We start from the raw sequence: 12811 nt of genomic DNA on the forward strand, positions 1-12811 counted from the left end.
CTTAAACTAAGCACTAAATTAATTCCAAGGTATTTCATGCGATCAATTTAAATACAAGATGAAAAATGTTTGCTTGCGTCAATTACTCTTGACTTCCCAGTGTTGAACACACTGAAGAGCTCACAGTAAAACAAAACAAAAAGCAGCATTTTTTTTAGGCAATCCAACAATATATTTAGATGGGGGGGAATGCATAGCCGCCAATATAAAATGCAGAAGTTATCAATCCATGTTTCATATAAGGAATTGGGTTAACTCATTTTAGAAAAACAATGACATTAGTGGAAACCATTTGAAAACTTAGCAGACTGAATAAATATTTAATTAAAAGCCCTAGAACTTTTGACATGAAAAGTGAAACATTTAGTGTGTTAGCAATCAAACCAGAAGTCAGTCTTTCAAGGTTGGAAACAATGCAGAATCAGGAGATTACACATCAATTCCAAATGGAATATACATTAGGTGTATGTGTGATCATCATAATTTGCTTTATGGACACATGATCGATCCACAAACGTTGCATGCTCTCTCCTACCAGGAAGTGCTTTTACTACACAGCCTTCCCTAGCCTGGTACTTCCAAATGTTTTCAACTACAGCTCCCATCTGCCTCTGTCAGCATGACCAATGGCCAGGGATTATGGGAGCTGTAGTATAAAACCACCTGTAGGGAATAAGGTTGGGGAAGGCTGATCAGGTGGTCCTCCAGTGTCCTGCGGAAGTGGTTTTCTCCAGCCTGCCCTACAGCTGTTAGGGGCTGATTGAGACCTGTTGCATGCAAATGATGTGAGCTCTGCCACTGAGCTGCGGATCTTCCCAATTAAGTCCAGTGGGGTTTATTCTCAAGGAGGTGTGCGCAGGATTGCAACCTTAGACAGACAAGCACTGGTTTATGTCAAAAAGTTAAAGCACATTTACAGTGATTGCAAAAAATAAAATAATGAGTAGTGATGTTTTGCAAGCCATAAAATTTTAGGAGTCAATTTGTGAGAAACTTAAAAGCACAGGATGCCCCACAAATATTGCTCAATTGAAAAGCAAAGGGGAAAAAGAAAACCCACAAAATTTTCCACACTGGATTCACACAAAGTGATTCCCTACAGCATGGCCGGGGGCTGTTGAGAAACAATCACATTTGTTTCTAAAACCTAAGAGCTCCATAGGATTGCAATAAATAGCATAAGGGGCAGGGAATTTCAATAAACTTGAATAATATTCAGTGGAGCCACTCAGCAATCTCCCTTCCCAATGCAAACCCCAGTGAGTGACACAAGGATGGGGCTTTAGGGGGAAGGGAAACAGTTGAAAATTGCTTCTCTCTGCTCCACTGATGAAACCCTTAGCGTCAACTGAGTGTCACTGTTGAATACAAACCTCTGTGGGGTTTTTGCAGGGATGTCCCGCACCCACCCCGGCATAGCGGACCGCTGCACCTTTAATATGATCTGCGCAGGACTGAAAAAAACTACAAAATGCATGCATGCACATACATAACATGAGTGATATTTCCTAGTTAACCTTCAACACATTCTGGAATGCCTGTAATTCCAGGGTGTAGGTAGAAATGGACTGTATGATGCATAACTTAATACCTATAAAAAATCACCAATGACTTGATGAGTAAACCCAAGCAAAGAAAGTTATCCAAACGAAAGCTGCGTTCTTAAATCATTTGCACCAGTGAATTTCCCTTACAGTCAGCCTGGAAGCCATCATACCTGAGGTACCCCTGTTAAAAAATTGCCTTCTAGCACTTGACAGTTCTTTAGAGGACACGAAGAACTGAAGATACCTGATTGCTAGTAATTTGCAGCCTGGACCTAAGCAGGTTTACTCTGAAGCAAGCACCACTGGAGTTCAGCAGGGCTTGCTTCCTGTGACTCGGCCTGCAGTTCTCAACAGCAGCATTAGAACTGCAGGTACTGTACCTGGAAAATCCCCATGTTGTCAGTTATGTTCAAAACCCTAAACCAAAAACATTAGATTAAAATCCATTATTTTTCTGACGTATTATTTCTTTGTGTAGTAGGGACAGCCTTCTCTTGCATTTCTTTTTAAAGATGATATGGTTTCAGTATTCTTTCCAAATTCAAAAGCTGCCTAGTAGTCATACCGACTGAACATAAGACGCACAGGCGCACAGAACCTCGGAAGTAGGTGCAAAAAACCTCCGGCACTGGAGGTATTCCCAAGAAATTATTCGCCATTCAATATACGCTCAATCTCTTCTAGTCTTTTCAGAGCGGCAACCCTTTTTTTCTCAATGTCTTTGATTTCTTTTGTAGACTTCTTTTTCGTCTCTTTGTCTGTGGTGTTCTTCTCCCCTTGTTTCTTGGGCTTCGCCTGCCCTTTGTTGCTGTCACTGTTTGTGGTCCGAGAGCTCCTCTGTTCATTTTTGGCCACTTTCAAGTTTTCATTTTTTGCCCCTTTCAAGTCTTCAGGAGGAGTTTTCCCTCCCTCTGAAGCTGTCGTCTTTTCCGAGGGAATGGTAGCTGCTTCTCCGGGACCGAGCAAAGCGATTTTACTTCGGACTATGCTCAAGTGACGCTGGATGTATTCCTCATGCGGCGCTAAGGCCAGAGTCTCCACCAAACACTTCTCCGCTTTGATCAAGTCCCTCTCCTCAAAATAAACCACACAAAGGTTGTGTTTCCCTTGTACGTTGTTAGGGTCCATTTTCAGAATCTTCTCAAAACACTCCTTAGCTCCCCGTATATCTTTCTTTTGGTTCATCAAAATGTCTCCCTTCAGGATCAAACCTTTGGTATGATCAGGGTAGTATCTTAGCAGCTCTTCCAGAACTGGCAAAGCTTTCAACTCCTTTGCAGTCTGGGAGTAAAGCAGGGCCAAATTGAACAGAGCGCTTCGGAAGCCCGGCTGCAGCTTTATGGCTTTTTTCATCCAGGTTTCTGCCTCAGCATCCTTTTTGTCATCCATCGCAAGCATGCCCAAGTTGAAATAGCCATTTGCATCATGAGGCTCTTCTTTCACATAATTTAGAAGTCTTTTCTTAGCTTCCGGCCTAAGTCTAGCATCACCTAAAGGAAAGAGGGAGAAAAGTATTATGAAATTGTCCTTTTGCTGCACGGCTGTGACAATACAGAACATGAATATATTCTAAACGAAAGTGATCACTATGTAGTTTTAGCTGCATGCTGTGCATGCTCTGTTTTCCAGTAAAATAATAATAATAATAATAATAATAATAATAATAATAATAATGGGAGGAAGGAGAGACAGAGCCTCAGTGAATGACTGACAGCAACTGACTTTGAATGCAAAAGGAGGACATTGCAGGAAGACACTGCAGCATACCAGACCCATAAAATTGGACCCGAAGAGCAAGTGATTTCTACAAGGTCACTAATGACAGGAGAGATGTGAATGCCATGAATACAGAATTCTGAGGGGTTCAGTAACTAGAAAATGGCAGTCAAACACAGCACATGGTGTCCATGGGTGCCCTATGATGGGAAGAGTCTGAGATTTTGTTCCGGAGGAATAAAAGACTCACCAGAACCCCCCAGTGAATAATAAGAGGGATTAGGGGGGGCTATGGGCATACTGAGCCTAAAGGGGGGAAAAAACCTTATGCTGTAGGCAAGGCCATGAGTACATTTATAGTATTGAGTACATTTAACACATTAGTATTAAATCTAAACTGGAATAGTACTCAGGATTTACTTAACCATGCAAGGGTGTTGAAGCTGAAAAGAATGAGAATTCAATGTTGTCTCCTCCATGGATGGAAAGGATTTTTTTTTTTTTGCAACTCCTGCTTCTGCCCAGCCCAATCTGTTCTGGATGGTCCCAGCACCCTCTGGAGCAGGTTTAGGGAGGGAATGGGGTGGGGACAAGGAGAAATCAGTGGAGATCATCTTTACACCCTCCTTCACCAACTGATGTTCTCTATCAGCGGAGGAGACATCATTGAACACTGCCAACTGTACTAATTGCACCATTTGTTGCTGTACTTTGAGGTGTAGATAAAACACTGTCCTGCTCATGCACCTTTTAAAGGGGTTCAGTGTCTGTTTTGTATTCATGTGCTCTGTGTCAATCTAAGGTGGAATCTACACACATATAAAAAAACACTGTGGAAATATTTTTTTTAAAAAACAAAAATGTTTTGAAAAATATATTGAATTTGCCACAGCTCACCATCGCCATCTAGAGTCACATTTGTATATTTGCAGCTGCATAGCTGAGTACTAAGAAACATAACATAGCCCTTGGTGTGCACGTAATACATTTGTGAGTTTTAAGTGAACACACACACATACCGGATTCTTGCATTAGTAGTGCAGAATTAAATAGTGCTAGTTTATGACTAGGATTCAGTTCTAATGCCCTGTTGAAGTTCTTCAGAGCTTCCGTCGGATCTTTCAGTTCAATGTAAACAATTGCCAAGTTATACCACAGGTCTGCATTGCTCCTATCCAGTTCGAGGGCTCGAAGGTACGCTTCTTTGGCTTGCAGAGGTTTGTTCATTTTCAGAAGCAGTTCGCCCCTGTTGAGGAATCAAACTCAATGAGTCTGACGTCTTTTGAATACAAAGTAAGACGCAGAGTTTCCAGAGTGAGAGACTAGCTGGATGGCCCCACATCTTCAGGTTCTTTAGAAGAACAAGATCTCAAGTTGAAAAAGGGGCCTTTGTTACTTGAGATCAACATAGACCAATTTATAGAACAGATTTACACATCCCTAAAAGAAATGAACAACATGAGCATTGGCTGGTTTTTCCAACCAGGTGCCCACTAGATGTTTTGAACCTCAACTTCCATCAACCCCAGGCAGCATGGCCAGTGATCGGGAGTGGTGGGCTTTGCAGTCCCACAACAACCATGGTGGGTACCAGGTTGGACATGGCTGATCTATGGGCTTGCCCACTCTTGCAGTTACACCCTTCAAGAGTCAATTTTGGAGGCAGAGAATCCCTGCAGATGTTCTCTGGACTCCACTATGTCTGACCACTGGCTATACTGGCTAGGGCCGATGGGTGTTCAACCACATCTGGAGGGGCACAGGTTCCCCACCTCTGTCCTATTTTGCTCATGATGCATTTAGTCAGCTTCTTAAGTGCCAAAAAGTTCTGTTCCCATTTCTTAATAGCATTCTGGAAGGAGAAGGAATGCCCAGCCTGGCCTTTTCAAGAGTGCATTCCAAGCCCATGAACTCCTTTGTTTTATTATTATCTGAAGTGTACACAGGATGAAGAGCTACAACCAGATGCAAAAGGAGAACCCATCCAGCTTGGCTGGCTAAAGCAGTACATTCCTTGCTCATTCTAAATAGTTCCTTTGTGTTATCCAAGCAGTCACGGGGCTGGAGTTAGACCCAGTGTATAGGGGAAAGCCCTTTAGACTGGACATGTATTCTTTCCCAGATCATCTCAAAAAATAAGTTGTGGTGTTATGACAAGTCTACACCAAGAACTTTAAACATGTCTCTGTCCAGAATCTAATGCTAAATATGGACGGAGAATGGTGTGCTGCTCTGGCTGTGTGCAAGGGTATTTCCTGCAAAGAAGGAGATACATCTGTAGGGAATTCTAACTATGCATCTTTGTTGATGCTGAATCATAAGGTCAAAACTTTTTGTTTTAAGTGACCGGTGTAGATGATGGTAATCTAACTCCTTTCCTTTGAAACTTAGGGAAATGTGAAATGTTTTCCTGCTCCAATAACTTTGAACCTGAACCTTTCACACCTATGCATCTTGCCAAAGCTGATTGTTACAGGAGGTAGTCAATGGAAATGGGGACCAGGTTCCTGGGAAGCTGAGGGAGCAAAAAAACTGTGTGAAGGACAACATTATTATGCAGTAGGGCAGCCATTGCTAGGTGGGGATGATGGAAGCTGTAGTCCAAAATGGCTGGAGGGCCCCAGGTTGGCAAAGACTATACTGGTTATGAGGCACTTTCTTCTGATCAAGGCCCAAGGTTATAAAGAGATAACCCTCTTGCCCAGCTGAGAGATGTCTTAAAGCAATATACCTTGCCCCCTTATTCACTGCACACTATTTTGCTTACATTAATGAATGCCTGGAAATATCTCAAAACATAAATAAATACCTGCTTATGTACGCCTGTTTGAAGTCTGGCCTCATGCTAATGGCTTGGCGATATAACTGGTCTGCTTCTTCAAGGCGAGACTCATTCGCTCGAATCAGGTTTGCAAGATTGATATAAACATTCAGGTGGTTAGGAGCGACTCGGGCAGCGTATTTTTTACCTGGAATAATCTGATAGCAGAAGAAACTGTTCTTAGGCCTTGAAGGCATTAAACTGAGCTGAATGACAAGATCTTAGTTGGTCTCTAAGGTGCTACTGGACAATTTTTAATTTTTTTTTATTTATTTTGACAAGATCAGTGACAGTGTCCACACATATCTTTAAACCATGGTTAGGTTTATCTATAGTTTAAGGGTTGAAGGACACAACATGCTGGTGCACAGCTTTTCCCTTCTGCTACATGGCTTGGTTTAGCATCTGAACTGAAGCTCATAGTTCGTTTGCCTTGACAAATCATGAGCAGCAAGCCCAAAACAAAACCTTGGTTACGGTTCATTTTTTTGGGAGAGAAAACCACAAATCTCGCTTTGTGTCTAACACTAAGGAAAATAATAACTTAGCTTCCAGCAGCAGGGACTACGATTTTCAACCTGTGCACCAGTATGCTTGCCCATTCAGCTTTCAGCCATGGTTAATCTTAACTATGGTTTAAAGTGACCTGCAAACCAGGGCTATGTAGTAAAAACAGCAGTATATCTTTTAAAAACTCAATATATCTCAAAATGTTATTATTTTGCAAAGAAAGAGCTACTTCCAATTGCACCAAAAGTAAACATGTCATTGCAAAGCCATGCAGTGAATGACCTGCAGGCAATATCTAGACTGCATCACTGTAATTTTTTTAAAGGAATGCAGAAATTTTAGGAAGCAGAACAGAGTTAAGTTCCACTGCTACCACTCGGGCAGGCTTCCAAAGATTTGCTGCTCCACACTGTATAAAAGCGACTGAAATTCTGGATCTTGATGAATCGTGCAAATAAATGCACATCTTCTTTTGACCATAATTTTATACGTTTTTCCAAGATAATGGAAAGGTTAAGTCAGGATGCTGCAATCCACACAAATAATTAATGAAAAGGAAGAAAAAGAAACTCCGCTGCTTTTAAAATGATATTCCGGATCTACTGAAAGTGCATTTGAAGAGCTGTTGTCCTACTTACTTGTGGCATCAATGATTTTGCAATCAGGTAAGATTCTTCAGCTTCTTTGGTTCTGTTTAAGTTTTTATAAGTCCTTCCTACATTCATGTGGGCACCAATATCATCTTCACATGTAAAGAAACAAATATTCATATTTCTTTTCCCATAAAAACATTTGCCTTGGGAATAATGTTAAATGGCATCCGAAGATATAATAAACAGGCACAAGTTTTATTCAGAATACAACACCTATGCCAAGTATGGTTGACTACAATTGTCTGGTTCTCATATAACATAAAGCCATCATTTGCTAAAAAACAAACAAAACCTTGGCTTGTTCGATTGTCCAAACCCAGCCCAGTGGCTTAAATGTTTGTGACCAAAGAACCAAAATCTGAAGACATGGTTTCCTATTACCTCACAAACCTTAGTTCGTTTTAACTATGGCTTGGTGGAATGTGTAATGCTGTCATCTTTCCTTAACCATAGTGTAATGGTTCTAGGGGTTGCTCGTGCTTAAACCGGCACCTAGTTGGGTTGCCTGAGTGAACCTTTTCTGTCCGGACAGCCACTCGCCCGTGGCTGTCTCAATCGCTGGCAGAAGCCGTCAGTGGCCGTTTCTTGAACTTCTTCCAGCAAAGAAGCTCTTTGACGCCTAGTCTCCGCCTACTCTCCCTGCGCGGAAGCCTTCTGCGCAAGGAGGGTGTGGGCAGCGGAGGACCCTTACTCTCCCCGCTGGTCCCCGGCAAGGAGTCATGGGACCGCCTTGCCGATTCCCCCATCTGCCCCCCTTCTCCACTGGTGCTACGCTGATTCCCTTCCCCAGAAGATGGGCTGCCTCTCCCCATCCCGGGACGCTCTCTGGAATCCCTCTGGAGCCCGCTCTCTCCCTCCGGCTCTGATGGCAGTTCCCTGACACATAGTTTGTTTGGTCCTCCCCATTCTAGACACTCACCAGCCATGAAGGCACAAGCCAAGAATAGCTGGAAAATGAACCAAACTTTGCAGAAACAAGGCATGGTGTGAATGTCTTCTCTGGCTAATATTGTTTTACAATACAGTTTAGCAATAGCTAGGTGAAACAGAGAAAACCCCTTTCAATACCTTTTTTGAAATATTGCTATTATTGAACTGAGGATCCAAAATAAGCTAGCCAGCCATACACCCTCGTAAATAATACAGACCCCCTATGACTTCACAGTATTATGCAAAGACAGAGTAATTATGCAAAGACAGAGTACAATCTTTATTTCCTGGCCAGTCCCTCCAGAAAATTGTTTCCAAACTCACCAGGTTGCACTTGGGTGGCTTGTATGAAGAATCTCAATGCCCTTTCAAAATTCTTTTCATTTTCCAAAGCATGGCCAACATTATTCCAGAGTTTAGCATTGTTCTTATTTACCTGACCACAGAGAAGCAAACTTAAGTGCATCCAACACAGCCATGTGCCATACAAATTTAAGTAATGCAATTTTATTGATTGTGAAAGCGTTAGCCTATCTGCCAAATCCTTTGGACTGGGTGGAGGGGAACTGGATAACACCCATATCCAACAAAATAATTGTCCTCATGGAATGACTTCTCCAGGCACAAGGGCACTTTCCCTCTCCCCCCCCCCCCCCACATTATCATTCCCCTAATCTGCTCTGGAGTTCCAACACTCTGAAGTAGATTTGGGGGGTATGGCAGGCGGTGTGCAAGGAAGCGAAGGAAGGAAGGAAGGAAGGAAGGGGGGGTAGTTCTACTGCACTTGTGGAAGTCGTTTGGTGCACACTATGATGTAGGGTTGTACTCAATTAAGTACCTGTCTGTGTAGGACCGTCTTTCATACATGGGAGTTCCATGTGTGCATTGTAACTTCAAAGGACTTTTGAAACTGAGCTACTCAATGCAGAGAAAAAAATCTACAAAACTCATAATAGAAAAATGATTTTTTAAACTCATGGTGGATTACAGTAATGCACACACATATTCCCTAGTGCAGTGTTTCCCAACCTTTTTTGGGCAAAGGCACACTTGTTTCATGAAAAAAATCTCGAGGCACACCACCATTAGAAAATGTTTAAAAAATTAACTCTGTGCCTATATTGACTATATGCCGCTTGGGGCGACAGCCTGTTGCCCGAAGCACAGGGAGCCCTACGGAGGGCTCCCCGTGCTTCCGGCGAGTGTCTGCAACCCTGCGCGCCCAGCAGGAGCTCCTGCCAGGCGCGCAAGGCTTGGGGCGGCAGCTTGTTGCCCGAAGCACAGGGAGCCCTACGGAGGGCTCCCCGTGCTTCGGGCGAGTGTCTGCAACCCTGCGCGCCCGGCAGGAGCTCCTGCCAGGCGGCAAGGCTTGGGGCGGCAGCCTGTTGCCCGAAGCACAGGGAGCCCTACGGAGGGCTCCCCGTGCTTCGGGCGAGTGTCTGCAACCCTGCGCGCCCGGCAGGAGCTCCTGCCAGGCGCGCAAGGCTTGGGGCGGCAGCCTGTTGCCTGAAGCACAGGGAGCCCTACGGAGGGCTGCCCGTGCTTCGGGCGAGTGTCTGCAAGTCTTGCGCGCCCGGCAGGAGCTCCTGCCAGGCACGCAAGGCTTGGGGCGGCAGCCTGTTGCCCGAAGCACAGGGAGCCCTACGGAGGGCTCCCCGTGCTTCGGGCGAGTGTCTGCAACCCTGCGCGCCCGGCAGGAGCTCCTGCCAGGCGGCAAGGCTTGGGGCGGCAGCCTGTTGCCCGAAGCACAGGGAGCCCTACGGAGGGCTCCCCGTGCTTCGGGCGAGTGTCTGCAAGCCTTGCGCGCCCGGCAGGAGCTCCTGCCAGGCGCGCAAGGCTTGGGGCGGCAGCCTGTTGCCCGAAGCACAGGGAGCCCTACGGAGGGCTCCCCGTGCTTCGGGCGAGTGTCTGCAAGCCTTGCGCGCCCGGCAGGAGCTCCTGCCAGGCGCGCAAGGCTTGGGGCGGCAGCCTGTTGCCCGAAGCACAGGGAGCCCTACGGAGGGCTCCCTGTGCTTCGGGCGAGTGTCTGCAACCCTGCAGCCTGTTGCTCTAAGCACATGGAGCCCGCCTCCCTCCCACGGCACACCAGGCAAAGTCTCGCGGCACACTAGTGTGCCGCGGAACACCGGTTGGGAAACACTGCCCTAGTGGAAGAAAATGCCTGTAGCAGTCTGTTAAATCTAAAACGGGGTAGGCACAACAATGTTTCCCTGTAATATCCAGGTATCCTTTCACCCTAAATATATTTCATGTGCGCTTGGGAAATTTGACTCCTCTATCAACTTTCTTCCTATAGAGACTCCATTGAGATTTAAACCGCAACTTGTATTTTCCCCAATAGCTTTACCTATCAAACAACAGATATCTCCAACACAACCCCCTTTAGAAGTTCAGATTTCAATTCAACACTATATTAAGGGGCTAAATTGAGGAACCTTTTCTGGGTTTGAGGAAGCCATAAAACAATTTTATTTTTGGATGTGTACTTTTAGATATGAAGCTCAGAATTTCACATTTGAAGAAAAGACACCAAGAGAATTTGGTCATCCTGGGCACCACTGTACAGAACACACCCAAGAGGGTTTTTACAGATCTGAAGTTCTTTTCTATGATGAAAAGTAAGAGAAAGTTGGAATCGCAATATTCTACCTTCAAGGCAGACATGAACAGTGTATATTCTGATTCCCAGTCCCAGTTCCTGTGCAAGGTTTTTAAGGCATGGATAAACAGCACCAGAGAGAGGCAAACCCAGGATAGCTTTCTTAGGACACTGTTTGGGAAGAAAAAGGCGGGAGGAGCAAGTTTAAAAAAATACATTTAATTCCATTTCTATCACTGGATGATAGACACCCCAACCGTGCAAGCAAATACCAGACTTGCCCCATATGAACCCATCTTACTTTCTTGGCCACCCCCACCCACCCCCATCAAAGTCATGCATTTACTCCACCTTTTCACACTTAGTTCCCCACTACAGTACAGAGCCTGCCGCATGGAGTTGCCCACATAGTTTCAAACAGCTTGGAAACAAAGCAAAATAAAATACGGATGTTAAGGTGCCCAAAATGTTCTGAACCTGCAGCTGATTTTTATCCACCCTTCAAACTGGGGATTAAGACTTTTCAGAAGTCATTTCTGCTCTTAATGCTATAATTGGTTATATCCTTTCATTCAATTCTCTGAGGATTTTGTTAGGATGCTTGGAAGGCTCTCTGTGTTGAGAGAATTGTGAACTGGCTTGACATCTATGAACAGTGGCTATAATCTTAACTCCCCATAAATGGCAGGACTCTTAATCCTCCAACTGTCAGATAACGGCTTTCAAAGATTTGGACTCTAGCTGTAATGGCCAAATTAATGGTGATGTCCGCCTACACGACAAATAAACAGCAATCTGAAACATTTGACCAGATTTCTGTAAAGAAAAGTTAATGGTTTGGGACATTTAATAGCAGTAAGATATTTCTGCTGCTTTTGTAAAAGTTATTCCTTGTCTGATTTCTTATTGATACTATTTTCCAGATTTAAAAATACCAGCACTAATACTGTGCTTCATGGACCAATACCAATAATTCTGCTGTTAATGTCATTCCAGAAATTCTGTGGTTTTATAGTCCTCATCCAAGAGGTAATCTAAATAATTCATAGACAAGACATTAATAGGGGGTAAACAGTAGAAGGGACCATGAGCAGCAGGAGAGAGGGCAGACAACAATTAGGCGGCAGCAGCAGAAGAGCAGGGAGGATGAGGTTAGTTTATGAAGGGAAGTTAGAGAAACAGCACTAAATGTGAAGGTGCAAAAGGCAAAGCAAAAGGAAACAGACCATTCCTCTGAAGGGTGGGAATCAGAATAGGGGAAAGAACAGGTGATTTATAATTTAAATAATGAGTAAGAAAATACCACTGAAAATTTAAATGTGACATTAATGGGGGCCCCTTTTAATTTTAGGGTAGTGCCCACTTCCCACCCACTGCAACCTTAACATCTGCTCCAGAGAGTCTGCAACAGATTTGAGAGAGGGCATGGAGGCGGACAAGGGCAACTACACACAGATGTCACCCTAAGTACTGAAACTTCCATGCTGATCCTTGTCGATAGATAATGATCACCTTGCTTTTAATATCAAAGGACAGAGAGCTTGAGCAATGTTTAGGCAACACTGAATAATGCACTAAGAAGTTGGAGAAGCACAACATGTAGAGAGTGGCTTTCAAAGGTAGATCACAACTATCATATTCCACCATCTACCGTGTTGTTTGTGTGCTGAGACAATAACCGGTTAAGCAACAGCTGCTGGTACAATTCACACGGGGCTGGAATCAGAACAACGCTTGGTGAAAACCGCATTACTGTGCCACAGATTCAGAATTCTTGCCATGTATTGATTCACTGTGGTTGTGATCCCATCAAAAGCATGTATTGCAATTTACATGCCTCTGTTCATATACATGTCAAGGCTGCTGGTGGATTTATGGTATCTTCCGCACTCATGGGGGGAAATGAAATAATTTACCAAAATGATGTGCTATTTTACATCTTGTTAAGCTCTTAAGACGGATTCAAATGATTAAGGCTAGAGAGCATGTTTGGTATTCCCAGATATTACTCAGGGTCTATATATAGCCCCTGATA

The 12811-nt window shown here is 44.1% G+C and overlaps 1 protein-coding gene across 2 annotated transcripts in view; it reads right to left on the reverse strand.

The window, feature by feature from the left end:
- Positions 1-291: 291 nt before the first annotated feature.
- The window catches only part of TMTC3 (transmembrane O-mannosyltransferase targeting cadherins 3), a 34941-nt gene continuing 22421 nt past the window's right edge, over positions 292-12811 (reverse strand). For both annotated transcript variants that reach the window (XM_083699107.1, XM_083699108.1), the window contains exons 10-15: positions 10827-10947; positions 8502-8613; positions 7233-7336; positions 6073-6242; positions 4283-4509; positions 292-3037 (exon numbers count right to left, since the gene is read on the reverse strand). In XM_083699107.1, coding sequence (XP_083555233.1) covers positions 2196-3037; positions 4283-4509; positions 6073-6242; positions 7233-7336; positions 8502-8613; positions 10827-10947 — 1576 coding nt within the window. In that variant the 3' untranslated portion in view covers positions 292-2195. The remainder of the gene's footprint in view (positions 3038-4282; positions 4510-6072; positions 6243-7232; positions 7337-8501; positions 8614-10826; positions 10948-12811) is intronic.

The sequence above is a fragment of the Podarcis gaigeae genome, assembly GCF_964106915.1.
Source record: "Podarcis gaigeae genome assembly, chromosome: 10".
Taxonomy (NCBI): Eukaryota; Metazoa; Chordata; class Lepidosauria; order Squamata; family Lacertidae; genus Podarcis; species Podarcis gaigeae.